Source organism: Rhinolophus ferrumequinum, chromosome 3 (genome assembly GCF_004115265.2).
Source record: "Rhinolophus ferrumequinum isolate MPI-CBG mRhiFer1 chromosome 3, mRhiFer1_v1.p, whole genome shotgun sequence".
NCBI classification, from domain to species: domain Eukaryota; kingdom Metazoa; phylum Chordata; class Mammalia; order Chiroptera; family Rhinolophidae; genus Rhinolophus; species Rhinolophus ferrumequinum.
This window is the reverse complement of record NC_046286.1, coordinates 103,746,796-103,769,312: the sequence shown is the minus strand read 5'-3', so window position 1 is coordinate 103,769,312 and position 22,517 is coordinate 103,746,796. Positions and strand designations below refer to the sequence as shown.

At 36.4% G+C, this 22,517-nt stretch overlaps 1 protein-coding gene across 8 annotated transcripts in view; it reads right to left on the bottom strand.

The window, feature by feature from the left end:
* Positions 1-1,956: 1,956 nt before the first annotated feature.
* QKI (QKI, KH domain containing RNA binding) overlaps positions 1,957-22,517 on the bottom strand; it is a 148,060-nt gene continuing 127,499 nt past the window's right edge. The window contains exons 5-8 of one of the 8 annotated variants that reach the window (XR_004422511.1): positions 16,486-16,573; positions 14,811-15,110; positions 11,932-12,798; positions 1,957-8,010 (exon numbers count right to left, since the gene is read on the bottom strand). Coding sequence is in view for 7 of the 8 variants with exons in the window: in XM_033101360.1 (XP_032957251.1) it covers positions 7,994-8,010; positions 11,932-12,006; positions 14,811-15,110; positions 16,486-16,573 (480 nt within the window). In the remaining variant the exon portion in view is untranslated. The other 7 variants (XM_033101360.1, XM_033101369.1, XM_033101387.1 and 4 more) reach the window with 7 other exon arrangements.

The following is a 22,517-nucleotide window of genomic DNA, read 5'->3' as shown; positions in this document are numbered from 1 at the left end:
CTTTGACTCAAGAATCAACTTTACCACTAATACCCAAAAAAAACCTGATGCTTGAATGGTTTAGAGTGGGGCATTTGTACATTTGATTTGTTAATCTAGTGTTCTTTCCTCACATGTCAATTTAGATCTTAGCTCCTTGCATCCTTAGGTGTTTTCACACGTGTAGTGCTCCACCCACGCACAAGTTTTACATTTTCCTACCATGTGGAAACGAACAAGTTTTACATTTTCCTACCATGTGGAATAAGTTTAACCTTTGAACAAATTTTGTAGTGCCCTTTTACCTGAGTGAGAAAACAGTGGGCAAAAGCATCATTCATTAATATAAACCATTTAATTAAGATGTATTCAAAGCAACTTTCCACTTGCACTTGTTCCAATTTCATAGACTAAATCATTTAAAACACTGGTATGAGCACCTTTGAAAATTCAGGTTTCAAGCCTAGCCAAGATACTTCCTTTATTCCCAATCCTGATATATAATAGGAGCTCTAAGTTAGAGTGATCATGAAATTTGTAGTACCAACTTGAATAGTTTTGCAAGAAAATATTTGTGGATTCATTTGCAAATATTTTATTTTGCTCAATCATTTCTCCCCGTAACTTTCATTAGTATCCAGTTAAGTAACCAGAGCACACATTAAGAAAACACAATCATTGTTAAATTTGTATACTAATTTTGAGACGCTCTGAAACTGTCGAGCACACAAACAGCAGCACTTTTATGGTGGTCTGTGCTCTTTATATATATCACAAAACAGGGCTTAACTGAAATAATCTAATTTTAATATACATTTTTCTGGAAAAAATGTGATCCCAAACTTATTATCACTATTTGCTTTTAGATGTGGAATATTTTTAACACAACTGTTAAATATTCAGTTAGTTTAACTGCTTTCTAACGAAACCAGAATTCCTAGAGAGCTCGCAGATTACAAAAAATTACATTAGGAAGGAACCCAAAGGTAACCTCATTCCCCTACTCACTTAATAGAAATTTCTCCTTTATTAAATACTAAGGAATAAAGTATGTATGGATTATGATGACAGACGAATATTTTTGGTTTAGAAACCACATTCACCTGATTTTTCAAGAGGAAAAACATTAAAGCCTGTTTTACATTATACCCTTTGAGAAACTAGCTTGGCGTTTGAAGAGTGAAAAGTGCCTCTGGATCAGGACAGTCAAGCACGGACGCCCGAGGGCACCAGGGAGATGCCATAAATGAAGCAAGATGGGAAAGGAAACCCACAGCGCATTTGTCACTCCAGGAGAAGTAAGAAGTATGGGGCAGTGACTAACTGGGGAAGTACTTGGTTTAGAGGGGATTAGCGAAATGATTGTTTCAGCTAAAGGATACCATGAGAATCCAGACTTGAGCTTTCTGGGTATTTTGATCTTTGCAGAAGTGCAGACTTTGCGAATGGCTGCTGCTTTTAGTCTGTCTGATGCTCTGGGTCCTACCTGTGTCAGCTACTTTTAGAAGTGTGTGAAAAGGATACTGCCAAGGAAACCGAAGGTTCTGATGAGTGATCGGTAAGGAGAACTTGGATATCGTATGAAAAAGGACTGGGAAACTTAAGATTCACGGAGTCATAAAACATAGATATCAACATAAACTGTTCAAGATTTCAAAACACTGGAAACAATCTTTCTACCAATTCTCCTTTGTTCAAGAAATTGATAAAACAAGTTATTTTCACATAGCCGAGATCAAGATTTGGTCAGCATTCTTTTCTTTTTCTAACATCTACGTACAAATCGTACCTGCGTTTCTCAATTAGAAACGACAACTATTTTGGATGTGTACCCGACTGAGAAGCACTGTAGAAGTGTGATTACGGATTTCTTTTTCATCACTGCAGTCAGGGCAAACATTATGGTCACATTCCAGTTCAGTTCCATTAGAGCTCCAGAATGTCAAATTCTTTTTTTTTAAATAGTAAAACCATCAATAAAAATGAAAAATGTGCATTTATTCTGATATTTATACAGAGGGCTTGGGGGGCACCCGCAGCGTTTGCAGCTGCAGGTGTCTCAAGGACGAAGGGCACCACTCCTCCGGTTGGCTTATTGCACTTCATGCACAGGCAGACGGGGCTCTCCATTCACGTGACTTGGGAAGACCTAGTCCAACTTTTCTCTCTACATACAAATTCTACAAGTACAATTCTAAACGTTTGATACACACCACAATATAAACCATAAAAGATGTATTTGGTGATCCAAACTGCTCAATAATAGCATTCTTAAAAAGATGAATTTTTTTTTTTTTTACACTGGGAGCTGAGCTTTGTTCCACAATATGGTCTTTTGCCAAGAAGAGACAGCAAAATCATATGCAGTGTTAAGTTGCTACCTGCTTCACTCACCACTCGCTTCTACTCTGAGTTAATTCTTCCTTCCCCCGTCCCCAGTATTAGTGCAGCAGAAACACAGAAAGGAGAGTTCTATGCTTAGGTGAACCAGTTTGATTCAGCATTGAGTTCCAGTACTTATATAATTTTAAGTCTCTTCATAACAAAGACATTTCAATTTAGATAATTTTAAAGAAACCACAGATAAAATTAGATGTGTACCATATGAATATTTCTAAAAGTGTTGTATGTAAAATGAATTATTTTTCCACTTTAAATAAAAGTATTAGGGAATTTGTGATGTTAAAAAATTACCTTATGTACTTCTTACAGTTTTTAAGTCCCAAAAGTTTTGAGTAATTTTTGCTATTAAGTAATGGATTGTAATTTAGCAATCCTCTTCATCCTATTAAAAATCACTTACTGGAAATACTGTAACTGTTATCAAGGAATACAGACCTCTCATCCCAAACAAGCAAACAACCCCGCCCTTCACCTCTCCCCACCCCAAGACAGGAGGAACTCTCATATATAATAAAAGTGTTAGGCTACGCTGGTAAAAAAGATTCTTGATTTGGTAATGAACAATTTCATTTAAACCTACTGTCTGCTTTTGATGCACTAGAAAATTTAGATCCTTCATATTTATCTAGTGTTTACTCAGAAAACTTGACCTCCCTACCTATGCTGTGTACACCAACGCACAGCGTGGCTTCACGGGGGGCCCCTTAGGCGGGCTCTGTCGAGCGTGAAGCAACTGCACGAGGGTGGATGTTGAGTGTCTACTTTCATCGGACCTTCATTATTTGACACTTTGCCTGAGAATTAAAAAAGCATTAACTACTTACTAACTACGTTAATCTGACCAACTTCTTGAGTGAAAGCTTAACTTTCAATTGTTTTACTAAATAGTAAAAAATACTGACTCTAGCATTTTATCATTCTAAGAATTCAGTTAATTTCATGTTTAAATACTATCACAGACTGAATAAAAATGGGATTTGTAATGTTATTTTCACCTTTTAAAAAGGGCATTTTGCAACTTTTCCACATGTAAAAGGTGACAATAGGACATGATTATAAAGTACACTCAACTGAAAGTGAGACGAGACTGCATCCACAGGTGTCAGAGACTGTACAGTAAGTGCACAGAAATTCATCAAGCTAAGTGACATGGTACCATGACTTGTGTATAGCAGCTTGACAGACATCTTCAGATTCCTACAGAATAATATATGAACTGTATGGCAATGAGAATTTTTACAGATGGTAGTATATTAAAGCTCTGTCTACCTACCGATAATAAACACCCCCCGAGATAAACAATTCATATGACCATCTCAATTACGATTCAATCAGCTGTTATCACTATCCTATGTATTTCACGTATGTACATATACTATGGGAATAAATAAATATGGGGATACTTGGACAGTATGACTGGTTACAAGCATATTGGTACAGGCAGTTAGCTATGTCTTCTATGACATGCGACTCATTTCAGCCCCAAATTTTAGAACTTTAAAATAAATAAAACATAATTTACAAAAATAAGCCATTATTTACAAATGCAAAAATTCACCCTAAGAATTTATTATCCAGAACTGCTTCACAGAAAAGGAGATTACCAACATCTGTGAAATAAAAACGCACTTCAAGAGTTAAACGCAAGAATTCCTAGCAATTTACCTAGGCTGCAGGCAAGAAAGGCATGAAGATATCGAATGAAGCTTCTTAAACTCACTTGCACGCAAGCAACTTTAATGCTATCTCATTTCCCAAATGCCAGTTTCCTTGTCCCTTCAACTTCCTGTAGTAATGGTGTATTCTGACTGCACTCTAGCAGGTGAGAGAGAGAGAACACCTGAGGACTGTCTGGTATCTGGGGCAGAGTCACGTGGGGTGGATTGTCACGGTCAACGGCTGTTGTGAGAAACAGGGCCACTCCACCTCTGGCTTCACCTGTGGTGAGCGCCCCCAAAGGAACAGCTGGCTAAAACAGATCAACACTGTGTAAAGGAAATGCGTCCAATTAAAACATAAATCTGAAAAGACAAAACCTCAGCAAATTCTTTGCTTTGTAACGTAACCATAACATTACCTGCTTATAGAAATTAAAAGAAACGGTTCAACAAAGAATCAAACTGGTTTCTTGGGGACTTCGTTACAACGAATCTCTGTACTCTTTATACTGTGAGCAGACAGTGATTATTTTGGAGAAGGAAGAATAAGAAAGTGTGGAATTAGTAATGCAGAGGCCGAAAGGCAAGTGGCAAGACTAGAAGAAGATGGCCTCGAACCAAAGCTATTTTGTTCCCGTCTCTACCGGCATCTCCCCCACAAGGGAAAAGAATAACCAAAGCCATTTTAACAGTAGTGTGCGGAATTGTCAGCTGACAAACAACAAAAAAACACGTCACGCTATGTTATCTGTGGTCACGTTCTTCAGGGTTAGTGCAGTAATTCAAGACTTTACATTCTTTTGTCTTTATTTGTTTATTTAATTAAACACGTAAATGTTAATAAACAGACATAGTCCAGAGTTAGTAGGTTGGTATTATAACATTTATTAAAATAATGCCATGGGTTAATAGAAACAGCAAAGAACCAAAGAATTAAAATGCAAGCTATGTAAAATCCCAACTAAAACCCAAAAGTGTCTAATGTATTCATTCATTAGCTAACTAAAAAGCCCAAGAAAGACACGACACCCAATATAATAAAGTACTGCAAAACAATTGGCAATTTTCAGATATCAAAATTGTGGATTTTGCATTTTGTATCCTTTTCTCAATCAAGAAAAAAATTCTTTTTGAATGTTATATAACATACATATAAAACAAGATAGAAAAATACATTATAAACTTGTAACAATGGCTGTAAATACATTATCTTACATGTTTCTCATAGGCAATAGGTTGGTTATGGTACATACACAGCATGAAACTACTAAGATAATAAAGAATAGACAAAAATACATGTCAGCTGTACGGTAACATACAAGCGACACTCCCATCTACCCACGCTAAAAAATTACATAATACTGTCAAAAAAAGTCTTAAAAACTACATATTTTAATAAGAAATAAATTCAATAAAGAATGATAATACTGAGAACCAAGGCATTCAGAGATTTCAAAAGTCATGCTTTTTTTTTTCAGTTGATCCAAAATTGTGTCAACTAAGTTTTCAAAAGTTTGTTCAGAGCCAACATTACTCATAAATGTCACACATGTATTTCATACATTTACTTTCTTCCCCATAAAAGACCTTTGATAAACGTCTAAAATGTCCAGGTATAACATAGTTGAGATGAAACTGGATCAAATACTGGTATCGTTTTTAAACTACTACCACCTCAAGTGTTTGAGTGTCGCAAATTTATTCACCAACCAAACAAAATAAAAACCAAAATGGCACAGCATATATTGTAAATAAACCAAAACAACTGTATGTGTAACAGAAAGACAAAGCAGTGGCACATGGAACCAAAGCTAGCCGATACAAAGCAATGAATGTCTATTGCATAGTAAATAAACTGAAACCGGTTTCCAAGTGAGACCAGGTGATGGAGGTCACCACGAAGGTGCTGACTGAGCTTACTGCTGACCTTTGACTGGGAAGGTATGGAAGAGGGAACGAGTTGATGAGCTGGGGACCCACTGCCCTAGGTATTTGCCACGTCTGGTACTGAGCAGTTAATGACTACTCACTAAAAGTGTTTAGATAGAGGCTCTGTGCACAAATAGCTTCAACTACAAAAACTAACTGAATTTCATGACAAATTGGAAGCTTCAACTCATATGTAGTTGAGTGTTTATATGCACAATGCTAGTTTTTCACATTCTTTTATAGTTAAAAAAAAAAATGTGCGTGGGGTGGGGCAGCTTAGGTTGGTTACTAAGACCAGCAGAGATGGACGACCCAAGTGATCTAGTGTGGTAGAAAGAAGTCTCATTAAGTTTGGGTCATTTAAAAAACATTATTTTCCAGGATGAAAATCACAAAGATTCCTTTTTGTGAAAATGTTTGCTAAGTACACTATTAACTTCCAATTAATAAGATAGAATCCAACATACATCCCCTTCTCCGAATAAAACAAAGTTATAATTTTGTCTGTAAACTGATGTTCAAATCACACATAATTTTTATCTCAGAATCCTTTGGGCTAACATTAAATATTGCAATAACTGAAAGCAATCAATTATGATTTTAAAAGAATGATGTTTTAAAACTTACTTGTTAGGCATTAGAAAAATTATCAAATTATTTCACAGTATCAGATTTGGCAAATTTATATCAAGGTAACGTGGCAAAAATTATATAATTCAAACCATCAACTCATTTGTCTCCCCTCATATCTTCTTGCACATACTGGGCACTGAATAACATGTATGAACTTGTATTCCGAGGGAGGAGCTGATCTTATGAGACACTTGACTAAATGACCATGAAGAAAAATAAGGCACTTTCTTTTCTTTAGACTTATTCCAATACTTAAAAAATAAAAAAGAAAGACAAAAAGGCTCTTTTGGTCTTTTGTTTCTTGACAACCACCAGAAAAAATCATTTAATGAAATAAAGGGTTTCTTTGTTCTTTTTCTTTTTTTTTTATAACACTTGAAAGTATAAAATGCTACATTTCCAAAAATATATATATTTTTTTCTGCACCAGCACCCTTGTATAGTAAAAGTATCTACTTTTGATCATTTGTTTCAATGCACTACACTTTTATCTACAATTTCATTACATGTATACAGCAAATAGGCAAGCATGGCTTTTACATCCTTAATGATTTTTTCTATACAGGGAGGTTTAAAAAAAATATTTGAACAGTTTGCCCAGTAATGTGACACATAATGCATGTACCTTGTTCTCATATATTTTTTTAAGGTGTAAAATAAAGGTTCAGTAATTTTAACTCAGATATTTCTCTTTTTAAAAATAGTGTTGCAGTTTTGTTCTTTGCATTACTTTTCAAAATTCCTTGTTAAGTTGTTCTCTCATGGCACACTTCTAATACTTCAAATTTTGGCAGGCAATATAAAAAAGGCTGCAACTTCTGCCCTCTGAGGGCACTGTAGAGACGAAACAGCGTATCAAATTTTGAATACTTTTTGAAATCACTTCACCAATGACATCCCTGACCAAAGGTTCATGCATGATGCATCACCACACAGTACATTCAGAGAGCTTAGACTCGCTATGAGAAGAAGAGATTCCTACAAGTCTCTCACAGTAACTGCCTCTGTCACTGAGTAGTTAAGGGCCATCTGTCTCCCCTTCTGAAGTGAGGCCTTCTTACCGTTCGCTTAGGGTGGGACTTTAAAAGATGACCAGTGCTGTGGGATGAATTGGGCCTTATTGCTTTACTACTATTCAGTGCAGTTTCTAGAACCACTTTCACCCAAACAGGAAAAAAAAAAAAAAGAAAAAAAAAAAGAACCAAAAGCTGAGTTGGAGGACAACAATTTCTTTGTCTTTTGTTTGGTTAGATGGTAAGACGAACGGACAAGTGCCTCAGCTCGCTGCACTGACGACAGGCAAGCAAAGGCGATTACCAGTTAACTGATCAGCAGGCAGGCATGGTCAGGTCATCATTGGGTGAAGAGTTCAGAGGTCAGAAGGTCATAGGTTAGTTGCCGGTGGCGGCTGGGTGGTTAGAAACAAAAAACAAAACAAAAAAAAAAAAAAAAAGAAAAGAAAAGATAGAGAAGAGATTAGTTTCAGCTAGTGACGGCTTAATGACAACATGAAAAACTAATCACAACTAATAAAAAAAAGCATGTTTAATTCTGACAAACTGATTGACACCATCTACAGAATACAATAAAAATCATGACAACTTCATATCATGATTTGAACAAATGAAGGAGAGCCCACTCCCACAAAAAAACAAAAACAAAAACAAAAACAAAAACAAAAAAAAAAACCGGTTAACAGGAAAAAAATAGAAATAAAATGTAACTAACAACTAATAGTTAGTAGCAGTCAATGAAGGAAACTGGAAAACAACAACAATGAATAGGTTTGGTATACAGAATTTTGAAACAGTCAGTGCAGTTATCAGTATCTGACTGCTATTAAGCATTAGTATTCTCTCAGATGCAAGCATTAAAGCAACTATTAATGATGGATGTGATTATTAATAACTGATGATTAACAGATTTGAATCTAAAGGTATTTTAATTTCTGTGAACAATTTGGTTCAACATAAACTCTGGGCCAAACAAGGTTTCTTTTGTTCAATAAATGTTTATTGCTTTTTCAATTATTCTATATACAAACAACATGGAATTCCTTGGCCTCATGATACAAAGCAACACTAAACTGTAGTCTAGCAGTATAGGCAACATCATGGGAACCAGAAAAAGGCCAGGCCTTCTGCTCTGGCCAACATTTTCCAGTTGAAAATACTATTTTACACATATAGAACACTTATAAAATGCACTTGCATGTAAACACTGTAAAATCCTGCCATTTAAAATTCTATACTCAAAAAGCTCTAAGTACATCAAAAAATAGAAGAAATTTCTAACTGATACCGATAAGGCAGTTTAAAACTACAAACAGCTTTCTTTATTCAATTTCAAAGCTAATTCTCTGCAAATACAATAAAATCTGACATTTCATATACATTCCTGCTTTATATATTTTAAAAGCCACCTGTAAATACTATTTTCTTTTGAAAAATAACAAACGGAACAAAAAACTTTTAAAAAATTACAGTAAAACATAAAGTAGTTCTCAAGTGGAAAAGTAATCGTTCCCCATGTCCTTAATCAATCTCTGTCCCATTTTGCGTCACCAAACTTGGTCCACTTAACAGTAGTATGATTTAAGACTCATTCAACAGCTTAATTATTTCTACTAAATTCTGAGGTTTGATAGAATTTTCTGTACTGTTGCCACTGTGACTAAGGCAGAGGAGATATGAAAATTATTCAGTGCAAAGGTAGGTTCTGTGCCACTTCACAAATCAGACCCAGTAGGTGTAATGTTCACAGAGTTTACGTGAGCTATATAATGGACTGGTTTACCTTCATATAACAAAAATGCTTTTTATAGTCTATCATTTAGGATAGTTTATAAATACTACAAAAATACTGTATCTTGAGTGTGACCAAATCTTCCCTGAACTTCTTCAAACTAGTGAAATTTTATTTAAAATAAAAACGGCTATCCCAAAATCAAAGAAAATAAATATTTAACATGATGTAGTCATACCATTCCATAGGTACTCCAGAAAGACAGAATCTTAAAGCATTTTTGATTACTTAAAATTTTGATTAAAATTGTATTAAGTTTCTTATACAAATTACATAAATAATGGTTTTTGCAAAATCCTTATTCAGAAATATCCTGATTATTTTTTTTTGCATGTGGAATATATAAACAAAGCAAACTACCATTTATATATATACCAGTACACCTAAAATACATCCTCTGCCAAGTCCTGGCCTCCGACAGTACACACAGGTGTGTCACCGTGTAAAATCACTTACGGTTCATTACAACTAAAAAGTCAGTTGGTCTTTTATAGGCTTCAAATTCAGTTTTTAAATATGTGTAGAGGTGGGTTTATTTTTAGTAAAAAATTAGATATTCGTCAACCATGCAGTATTCTAACTGCTCATATAGAATTACATGGTTATAGGTCCAAGGTCTGAGTTTCCTTGCATTAAATGAACACTAATATTAATCTTCCCTTCAAAAGATTAAAAAATTAAAAAACCCTCAAAAATAGAGAAAACAGTAGTAACATAAAATAATTTAAGCGAAGGACTTCAGACATCTTCCTTAGACCCAGTGAGTGCATTCAGTGATAATAACAGCAGTATACAAACTATTCTGTTACTTAGAGGGGAAAATGGTAGCATTTCGGTTTGCTGACATTGCAATTTTTGGGGGAAAAAACAAAACAAACAAAAAAAAACAGTGACAGGACTAATCAAAACACATATAACTGCAACAGAGCCATGCATGGAATGTGTTGTTGTTTCCTAATACAGTCAAATCTTCCTAATATTTTCAGCCATTTCAAGGACTGGAGTATTAAATAGGCCAATAATTGTGTTAAAACAAAATTATGAGAAATCTAAAAGGGACATAAAGGTTAACAGAAGAAAAACTACTTTAAAATCCTCTTTAGAATTATTTTAGACATTAACAATGTGAAAAAAAGTTTCTATTTATTCATGGAATTATTGGGATTCTTTCAATCCAAGTGACTTTTTCTTCTAACAATGTCCTCCTTTACTAGGAGACTTGTTCTGATGCAAGAAGGGTAGCGACACACTTACAAGGAGTATCATCGCCACAGATAATCATTGAGCTTAGGGGTCTATTTATTTTGTTCATTAAATAATCACTACAAGTAATGTATTAATTAAAAGTCTTCAAGGCTCTTGAATTGTATATGATGCTAAATAAATATCATCAATATCTTTGTAAAAGTACTTCATTCCGACGTGGACAACAGCTGTGTCCAATATTTATCATCCATATTCAAGATAACCATGCAAAGCAGGCAGGTCTTTCATAAGTTCATAGAAGATACAGAATTGGGGTGTGAAACCATCACTTTCCCCACTAACATTAGAGACTTTGACCCTATTAGTAGGTAATAAATGTGCCATAATGAAAGCTTGTAAAAAAAATGCTTTTCTACCTCGCTTCAGATTCCTATCTTGTGATGACAAACTCAGAAAACGATTCAATGTCAATAAACCGAAAATATCACTCCTTAATAAACATGAATAATTTATAAAGGGGTCCAAGGGCATATATAGGACACAAATTACAAATGTTGAAAAGGAGAAAAATGAAGACTTATTTTCCAGTCACAGGTTAGTCAAAAAAGATATTCAAACAGCTGGATTCATGTCACCACAGAAGTTTAAGAGATGGTTTACCTTTAGATAATATATTTTAGCAGCAGACAACAACAACAACAAAAAAAAAGAAAAAAAAAATCAAAGGATCCATTTTGGAAGAAAATACAAAAGGGAAATGATTTTCTGATGTATAAAAAACTCCACTGCATCAGAGTTAAGTTCACAGTCCTTACTTTGCTGATTTCGGCTAAGTACTTGACATGTATATCCTCACGTTTATACAGTGGCTCAAATACGTATGGAAACTAAATCTTCAATTTTCTCCAAAAGAACACAGGAGGCATTCCCTTACTTCTCTCATTAAAGCACCATCTGCTCAGTTCATTTTGCAAAACCAACCCAAAATTTCAGAACAATTAAAAGGTAAAATTTTCACAAAAATTATTACTGAAAAATAAGGCAAAAACAAAATTTATAGCTCCCCAAATGGACTAATTTATGTTTTAGTAGGAATAAATCATAGTACATACTAATAGGATGTAATAAGTTAAAATATGAAGGGAGAAAAAAAAAACCCCAACCCTTAAATCTGTCAATTATTATAAATTAATTCAGAAAAGGAAAAGAAATGGCGTGCAGGTAAGCAGTTATATAGTTTTCCATCAGGTGTGGTGTTGCAAATTGTACAGACACCCAGCGCATTTCTTATAAACAAGAACTGCAGAACTAAACTAACCTCGGTCTGCGGTCACAATCCTTTGGTAAGGATGGACACGCATATCGTGCCTTCGAACTTTAGTAGCCACCGCACCTAGTTAAATTGCAATTACCAAGACAAAGTTAGAAAACATTCACAAGGGAAAAGAAAACAAACATTAACAGCAGGTTTATCAAAATGGATTTCAAATGTTAATTTACTACAAAAGTTTCGTTTTAAAAAACACCTTAAGGCACAGTAGTTTTAAAATTAACCATAGTATGTTGCGTATATATGCGTCTATTAATATTGCATTTATTTCAAACATCTTGGCCTTAACCTATTTCATCCATTCATTTACAATCCCAAGTTACAGTATTTCATGAATGCTATTAGATCCAAACATATTCAAGCTTTACTAGTCACATATTCACTGAAGTGCCTTCTTGCAGCAGGACTACTTAAATAATACCATGTTTAATACTGACAATTGTTTCCTAAACCTTAAGAACACTTCCAGAGTTTATCACTTAAAAAGGTTTAAAAGCAATTCTTAAAGCCTACAGATTGTGGTTTTAAACTTTTGAGTCAATAAGTATGAACTGCAATGAATTAGGTGATTAGTAAAGCAAACAGTATAGTACACTTAGCAGTCAGTATACTACTACACACTCCTTTAAAATTACCGTTACTTTGTAAGATTACAGACTAAACCAAATTAATAACATACTTTTACTTTCTATCAGTGTGCAAAAAGTGCAAGTAAGTCACTGACTGCTAGGCTAAGCTTTCCTCCCACCCCACCCCCGAAGGCTGCTGAGACTAAGCATTTGTTAAATTCAGATCTGATGAGGGTTCAGTTAAGACCGTTCTTGAATTCTTAGCCTTTCGTTGGGAAAGCCATACCTAAAGATAAAAGGAAGGGAATTAAAAATTAGTCATCAATGAAGATTTGATGCTAATACCAATCTCCTCACTACCACCAACACACATGTCTGCATCTGTTTTGAAGGGCACTGCTTATTTTAAAATGATGTGAGACTTGATATATAGCATGCATGTTATCTGTGTGCAAATTTACTATAGCTTAGCAATTTGAAATAATTGTCTTAATTCTCCAAGTGGTCAATCAATATGTTTTACTGCTTAGATGGCAAAGCAAGAAATAAAATTGATCATAATGGATTTTTGTCATTTAGATAGTACTCATCATTGTTCATCTTATGAATGCCAATTAGGCATCTGTATGTTTTGCTTTTAGTTTTTGTCAGTGTAATATAATTAAGGATTATACCTAAAAATTTCCCAACACAACAAATAAACCACATTGCTTTGAAATAAGAAACAAATTTTGCAGTGCCTCTTGCTGATTCTAAGCAGTAAACTGGTCCATCAGCCATTTTTCACTTTAGATAAACTAATCTTATACAAGTATCATTTCACGAGGCAAAATCAGTGAGATCTTGCATTGAGAGTGCTGGAATAGCAGCTGGTGGCTAAGAGTGCCAGCCCTGCAGGAAGCAACAGTCGAACTCCTCGAACAGACGCTGTGCGTGCAGCAGGGAGGAGCTCTGGGGGAGGAGCAGGCATGGGGCCACAGGACAGAGCGTTAACAGAAAGGAAAAGGTAAACAGGTTATATGTTACATGTTATTTTTAAAATGCTTCAAGAAATATGCAACAGAAACAAGCTTCGCATAAACAGTTCTATGGTAGAATTCTGACCTATAATACTTTATACAATGATTTAGAGATAAATGGGAAACACGTACAATAAAATGTATTTGTTCATGAAACAATGGGCACCTGAGTGCATGCACACACACAGATAACATACAGAGCACTGTGGCTTTCTTTAATTGAACAATGAGTTTTCAAGTTTAAATCTCTGTGTCCAGGTTCAGTAAAGGCTTTCAAATTTTGATAAATCAGTATTAATGCTGGAAAAAAAAAAAACTTAAAAGATCAAAGTCCTAAGAGTCAACAGCATGCATGCAGCACCAAGGTCATGTACAATTCAAGGAAAAAAAGAATTCAAATTCTGTCTGGTAAAACAAAGGGGCAGCAAGCACGGAAGCAGCCTGTTCCACATTGACTGGTCGTGTTATAACAGCTGCTGTACTCTAGTCCTTCCTCCAGCAAGTCAATGGGCTGAAATATCAGGCATGACTGGCATTTCAATCCACTCTATAAAAAAAAGGCATCGGTAATGTCTTTTTCAAGCACACCACTTTTTGTTCATGTAAAACTGAGCGTTTATAGTATGACCTTAATTTTTGCCTCAAGTGTGATTCTAACTCAGTGACTTGGTACTTACTTAGCAATTCCATACTGTGCTATCGAAATTAAGAATTTCTCTTATGTTTAATATTAACTAGGACTCCAAAAGAGAAAAACTGAAGAAACCCAAAGAATGAAGCTATTTACTGGTGTCCTTTCATATTTTAAGTGATCACAAATATTACAAAACACATACGCAATTTCAGTTTAAAAAAAATCTCTATCACAATAGTTCTCACATAGAAAATGAAAATTTAGCTGACAAATAAATCTGTGCTACAAAAAGAATCTAACTTTGGGTGGCAAAGGGGATGGGAGAAGTAGGCCAATGGGTGGGATCTGAAACTCACGAGGACACCTCACTGATGTCAAAAGTGAAGAGTATTTCCTGTTTAAAATATTCATAGCAAATATACCCATCCAAAGTGAATCTGAATTACCAAGGAGAATCTGAATAAATCTAAGGTGCAATTATTTAAAAGGGGAGCCCTTATGGGGCTGAAATAAAACAAAACTTAGTCTTCAGTCTTTCCTAGTGGAAACTTGTCTTGCCTCTCTAAAACTGATACAATGTTTTCAAAGGCTGGGGCAGCAAAAGTTATGAGAAAAACTGTTAACCATACAGAGAAAACAACTTACCTAATACACCACTAGGTTCAATAGGATACTCAAGGATTGACGTAGCTGGCGCCAACGTGTAGGGGTATTCATAGGGCGTGTAGATTAAACCAGCTTCTGGCCCTGGAGGAACTATTGCAGCAGTTGGGTGAGGAGTTCCGTTTGGCATGACCGCGGTCTGTATTTGTCTGATCAAAGGCATTATGGTAGGGCCAGCTGGCGTAGGAGTACGCAGGGCAGCTGGTGGGAGAACAGGCGCAGGCCCAGTAATAATCCTTGGAGCAGCCTGGGCTGTTGCTGCAAGAGAAAAGGCAAGGGCTGCTACAGTAAGCAAAGAAAGTTAGAAGGAAGTGTAGAGACAGCGGTGTAAAATACAGAAAATGAGAGGGAAGTAGGAAAAAGAAAGGAAAAAGCAGGAAAGAAGAAAAATAAAAGGAAATCATTAGTACATGCGCTGATCACACGGAAATGCCAAAGCACACCAATCAAATGCAAACAGCTGCCCCTTTCCCAATGTGATTAAGAATGAATGTGCAAAAATTAAAAAGCCACTGTAAAAAACAAACAAAAAAAACACGAACAAGACCATTAAAAAAGGTTATATTTAGTTCATATTTGATATATCTCTGTTTTTAAAAATCTCTTGAGACTAAAGGTGCATGCAGAAGCACAAGAAAAACACTTGCATGAAAAGATGTTAAAAAGTTTTTTAATTGGAGTCCACAGAAATACAGCCTTTGGTGTATTTCTAAAGAGTAGCTTCAGTTTCAAATTAAAGAAAGAATAATTTTTATTGTTATTAAGTCAAGGAACCACTAATTATATATAAATTTCCTGCACAGGTAGGAATAAACTTCATCATAGAAAAATAATACACTAAACGTCCCATTCCTACATACGTGACTGTTAATGATATACTCATTCTCACGAGTAAAGGGAAGCCAACCATTTGTAAAGTGACCACTTCTAAACCCACCAGGTTGTCTACATTTTGGAAAATTGGCTAGAACTTTAAAATTCAATTTCTTTAAAAAATTAATAATTTAAATATGAAATTACATTCATACAAATGTGTAAACCTTAGGCTGTCAAAATATAAATTTCACATAATTTTAAATATAAAAAACAATCCTCTTTAGCTTATGAAAGCATGCACAAATATACATAAAGGAAAAAGCTGGATTTAAAATAATATCGCCTACTGCTCTCTGTGAACTCACATATAAAATCAATACAGAAAAAATACTGGAGGGAAAACATGCAAGCCGGGTGAAAGGACAGAATTCAACAGAAGGATCACTGCATTCAGATACATTCCAAATTAGCTTTAAAAAAAGATGTGATTTTTTTTTTTGCGTCCTTTTCATAAATGTAACATAATAAGCTAAAAGCCTTAGATCTATAGTTAATAGAGTAAGAAATTTACTCAAGACTCTTGAATTTAGAAGTTGAAATTTCATCAAAAGAAAAGTTTATAAACCCAAAACTTAAAGACATGCTGGCATAAAGTAAAATCAAGAGTGTGTTCTCAATTCGTGGAAGCAGTAAAAATAGGACTGTCAGCCCCCTATCAAGTGACAATTACTTCTACTCTCCCCTTTGTTTAACTGTTCATGTGTTGTGCTGCCCAAAGGAGAAAGGTTTGTGGACAAACAGCTGAGAGGGCTGTACCCATGGGCCTCAGTCTCATTCTTACGTGATTTAATGTTGGCATCTCTGTAGGTGCCATTCAGAATCGCGAGCTCCATCAGCTGCATCTTCTTCAGGCTGTCTTCTCCCTCTGCCTACACATGGAAAACACAAGAGCAGTGAGCACTGAGATGGGGGTCCTCACAGCACAACGGTTTCTATGCCAGAGCCTTAAAACAGACTGCATATGACTACGGCCATGCGTTTCAATTAGGAAAAGAAGACGAGGGAAGCTAAGGTCCTGACACACTGAATGAAGCCTATTCTCTCAATGAGCGTGTATTGGTACAGAGGATACTTAACTGCCATTAGCTGCGTTTCTATTTAGAAAATGTTAATGTAAGTTACACTGATTTATTGATGGTCTCCTAAAAAGCTTTGCTTTCAAATGGAATGAATGAAATGTTAGATAAGATTAAATACAATATCTTCTCTTTAGCATCTATCATTTTGTTGAAGATTCCAAAACTCAAATGTAGTCATTAAAATATAAAAAACAAAAGCTAAAACAGAGATTTCAAGCATATATGATTTGATTATGGTATTCAGGTTAAGAGAATATTCTGTTTAATTCTCAAAAAAGGGAAATTTAATGAAATCGTAAGCATTTCTAAAATTTGTATATGTATTCTGCCAACATTCCTCTCCCCTAAGTTAACAAGTGTTATCAATTCCGAAGCAGATCTATCTTTAGGGTCACCATTTCATGTATTGTCCAAACCATGAAAAGCTTAAAAGCAAACAGGACCCTACTAGCTAACTGAGCTATGACGACAGGCAGAACCAGGGCTGTCTCTGATTATCAGAATGTAAAGCCATCCTGTTGATCTTGGCGTCACCCCATTCTTTACCGTCGTCACCCTTGTTCTAGTCATTATTGGGGTATTATTAAAACTACTACAAACTTATCTTAATGGTGTCTGTTTTCCAATCAATTGACATATATATGTGGCCAGATTAATTGTCCCAAACGCAATTTTCCTCTTGAGGCTTCTTAATTTCATGTCTCAAAACCCTTCGTGGTTTCTTGCTATCTAAAAGTATAAACCATTTAAGCTACCTATGATCCAGCCCCAAACTCCCTTCTCAACTTAAACCAATTAATCTTCTAGTTTTTACTTGTATGCTGTCCCAAATCAAACCAACTCACTTGCTGTTACTCATCTCTGCACATACTCCCATACCCTCCATCTCGAATGATTCTCTGTACTCCACTCCACAGAGCCACTTTCCAAATCCCACCTAATCCCCCCCAACTTTCACCTAAATACCACTTTTTCAAAGAGCCACCCCCAGGTTATATTGTCTCTGCCTTGAATCACAGGGTGTTTGTTGTCTATCACCACCGCCAAAATAAGCTCCTAGGGAAGAGACTATTTCTTACTTATCACTGCCTATGTCCCTTTTCTCCCCCACCCCCAAGTTATTCACCAGAACTCATTTTTTAAATGATTGGTATGAGAAGTCTTTAACTTTATTTCAAACCTCAAATGTCTACATCCTACAGGATGAACTTTAACCAGCCACAGTACAAGAAGGCAGCAGACAAAAGTCCACCCGCCAAGATTCATCCCTGAAGATGGTGGTACAAAGGAACTATGAGCTGCTCATATGTTTTATTCATTAGCTAATCCTCAGAATTTAGTATTTAAAGAGAAAGTAACCCAATTATACATGTTTATAAGTTTGGTCCTTCCTGATTCAAGAAAGGAGCAGAACTGATAACAAGCTTCTCAGTCTCCTTTCCTATTACAGTTGTAAATGATACCAAAACTGACCGTGGCATTATAGCAGAAAATGGGGTACGATAATTTGTAGTACAGAGAACTGCTGAATGAATTTTTAATAAAACATAAAACACAAAAAAAATTAAGGAAAAGGATGAGTGAAAACATCATGAAGACCATGATTGATGTGCCACAGCCAACTTTTCAAAAGCCTACTTTGCAGTAGGAGAACATGAAGAGGATATTTGCATGTTTGTGGAATTACTATTCCTTGATCCCTATGAATCTGTACAAAGATGAATGAAAAAAATGCAGTAATAGGATTTCCTTGAAAGATCAGCAATTAATTATTACAGATAAAAATAAGTAAGCACTATTACTGGAAGGGAAGACTTAACTGGAAATCCATTATGATAAAACTCCTTAAACTTGTTCACTGGAAACTAATACTACTAAATATTAAAACATAGCAAATCATTTCCAATTTAAATATATACATACACACATAATGGAGTACCAAAATAAGTATATAAATTGCACTCTCTATGTATAAAGCAGAAAAGCACTAGATACACCTTAGGTCATCTTCCACAGCGAGAAAGTAGTACAGCTTGAAACTCAGCAAATTAAGAGGAAGAAATGAAGATGGAAGAAGTGATATGACATAATGCAGGGGTGTCCAAGCTGCGGCCCACAGGACAACTGAGGCCCGCAATCCACTTTTAATTGGCCCGCAGCAAATTCCAAAAATATATTTAGTTTACTTAAATAAACCAGGTGAGGCAATACGTACTTCACCTTGAGTGAGTGGCCCGGCTGTGTGTGTATTTTACCGCATGTGGCCCTTGGTGAAAAACGTTGAAAAAAGTTTGGACACCCCTGACATAATGCCTCATACAGAGCCCTATACAGAGAAGAATGTGAAATACATGTTTTCATGGAATTGCTACAGTCATTAGCTAGATGCAGTGTCAAACATGGGAGAAAGCCAAAGAAAAGATGATCGAAGAAATACAAGTGTGCACATTGGAGTACGTGCATGTAGGTGTGAGACTTCTGCAGGGTGCAGGAGGCTGAGAAACAGATGTAGTGACATCAGCAGAGAGCCCTCAAGAGGAGAATAAAACCCAGAGCAGCACAGCTTTCGCTGGGGGTGTCAGGGGGACATGCCATAATGACTTCGCCAGAGGCCACTGAGACTGACAAGTTATGAATTACGGTGTGGACACTGGACTGGAGCACGTTATGTCAGGCCACACCATCACCGAGCAGAGCCCAGGATCCAGTCAGCAAAGCTGGAACCTGAGCCTGGTGGTCTCTCTGGAATGAGCATGCCTCGGGGCTCCTCGCCACGCCAGCCTGTGTGCTCACTTGGGAGATGCCAGAGCTCATTACAGAATTCCTTCCACACACGTGGGTATTTCAGCCTTCTTGACCTGGTTTTGTCAATGAAACTTGACAGCACATACCTGCCTCAACACCGTGGAAGGTGGATGCCATCTCTTGTTCAAATGGGATTTCAGACAAGAAACTTGCTGGTTTCTTAGTATCATCACTAAGTTTTTTTCTATAGCCAGGTTTCAGGCCAGGAGTTTATCTGATCGCTTCTCTTCTCTCAAAGTTAAGAAGCTGATCAAATGTGGCATCCTGAAATCATACAGCTCAACTCTAGACAGTCCAAGAGGTATTTTGCAGAACTCGCTCAGAGTCAAGCACCTGCACACAGACGGAGAGCTGGCTTTTTCATTTATAACAAAGGAAGCTGTTCTGAAGCAACCAAATCTAAGGTCATAAAATGCTACCTTACAACACTGAACGTAAGCGGTCACCTAGACCTCACAACTTCTCATTTTTAAGTATCTGCTCTATATTTACGAAATCAAGGTATAATTTACATGTGGTGAAATTCTGAGGTCCTAAGTGCCACATTCAATCAGTTCCGATGAATGCATATCAGACACCACTCAGAAAGTTCCTTGGTTCCCCCTCCCGGCCGAGCCCCCACCAAGACCCGACCTCCATCACCTCAGTTTAGTTTTGCCTATTCTGCAATTTCACACAATGGAATTGCATAGTATATACACGTCTTTCGTGCCCAGCTTCCTTCCCTCAGCATATTTATGAACCGCCTCCATAGTGCTGCACGTATCAGTAGTTCATTTGTTTTCACAGCTGAGTAGTATTTTATTTATCCATCTGCTGCTACGGACATTTGCGTATTTCTAGCTTTGGGATATTGTGAATAAAGCTACTATGAAAATGTTTGTTCAAGGCTTTTGTTGTGAACGTAAGTTTTCTTTTCTTTGGGATAAATACCTAAGAGTGAAAATTTGCTGCATCAGGGTAGATGAATATTTTTCCTATGTTTTGGAAAACATTATGTAAGGATTATTAAATATTATGAACATTTTTACCTTTGAAATGTAAAAGTTTACAAATCTAACAAACACTTGCTAATCCTCTACAGGCCCACTGCCCTTCTGAGAACTAGATACGAGGCCTTTATCACAAGCACTTTATACTCATAACACATCTATGGCACTGGTACCATATTACCCCTAAGGCTCAGACAGGTTAGGTGACTTTTCCAAGATTATCAAAGGTCATACCGCAAAATGGCTCCCAACCCCGAGTACCTCATCTGAAGTCCTCATTACACCTCCCCAATACTGTGGTGACGTTAAGTAGAAGTACCGTTTGCATTCAAAGACCTCTCGTAAGGGCAGCCGGATGGCTCAGTTGGTTAGAGCACGAGCTCTCAACCAGAAGGTTGCTGGTTCAATTCCCACATGGGATGGTGGGCTGTGCCCCCTGCAACTAAGATTGAAAACGGTGACTGAACTAGGAGCTGAGCTGCGCCCTCCACAACTAGATTAAAGGACAACGACTTGGAGCTGATGGGCCCTGGAAAGACACACTGTTCCCCAATACTCCCCAATAAAAATAAAGAAAAAAGACCTCTCATAAGAAACGAAGAAAATCATGTTTATTTGGTACTTTAAAAAGTACACATTTTAAAAAAACCGACAACAGTGTAATTCGAAATAGAGAGCTTAAAAAATGTACGAATATTTCCACATCATTAAAAATGTGTCAACTAATAATTTGAACCACTGCCTGTAAGTAAAGTCCAAACTATCTAGCTGAGCATTCACTCACTGACGACTTCTACAAGCAGTCCCATTTACAATGTTTTCACTAGTGACAATCATTTGTCCACTGTCCCCTACATATGCATTCCTGTGCTTTTCTGCCTCCGAGTCAGACCCAATCCTGAGCAGTTTGTACCCTCCTCTCCTAATGGCCCAAGTCACTGCCCTCTCAGAGTACAGTCTTTTCTAACCATTCCCACACGTTCTGTATCATTTCCCTAAATCTATGCTGCTCCTTTAAGGGGGGGATCAATCATATACAGCCACCTGTTATCCCATCTTTTCAATTTTTTCATGTTGTTTTTAGGAAATTTCTTATGACTAATACCCATAAATTAATCAATATCCAGTCTCCCAACGCCTTGCAAAACTCAACTTGTTCAATACATTAAATATTTTTTTATAAATATGAAATGAATATAAAAGGTCTTCCAAAAATAAAAGAAAAAGTACATGGCTAATTCACTTCTAGAACAGGGCTGAACAAGAAATTAGTAGAGAAGAGAAAAGAAAAGAGTGACCAACATTTATAAAGAATTTTAATACCAATCATCGCCTGCATCTGCGAGCTAAAGAAAAGTCTGGCAAAAACTTCACTGACTTGAATTTAACCAGAGGGTCTTACACAGGGGAGTGACAACAAAATTTGTCTTTAAAGGCTCATTCTGCTACTTTGTGAATGGACTGTTGGGGGCGAATGAAAAGACCAGGAATGAGCTTTAGTTCAGTCCAGGAGACAACAGAAGATGAACTGGACATGGGTGCAGGTAATAACAGAGATGGATAAAGTAAAAGAACTTGACAGGACTTAATGACCAGTTGGATGTATGGGGTGAGAGAAAAGGAGACATTCAAGAATGGTATTTAGGGTTTCAGATTAAGCAATGAAAGTGTATCGTGGCTCCATTTAATGAGAAGAGAAAGGCTGAGTGAGATGGCATCAAATACGAAGCCTGCAATGCCCACTTTAAACACCCAAGCAGAGATGTCATGGAGATCGTGGACTGTGCATCTGGGGGCTACTTACCCCAACTTATCCTAAAAATCTGGTAGAAAAATTAGCCTCCCACATTTTCAGAATATTTTTCTCAAGATGACCATGTCATTAAATTCCAAACTGACCCGCCTCATACTTTCAAATGCTGGGTCTAGTCATATTT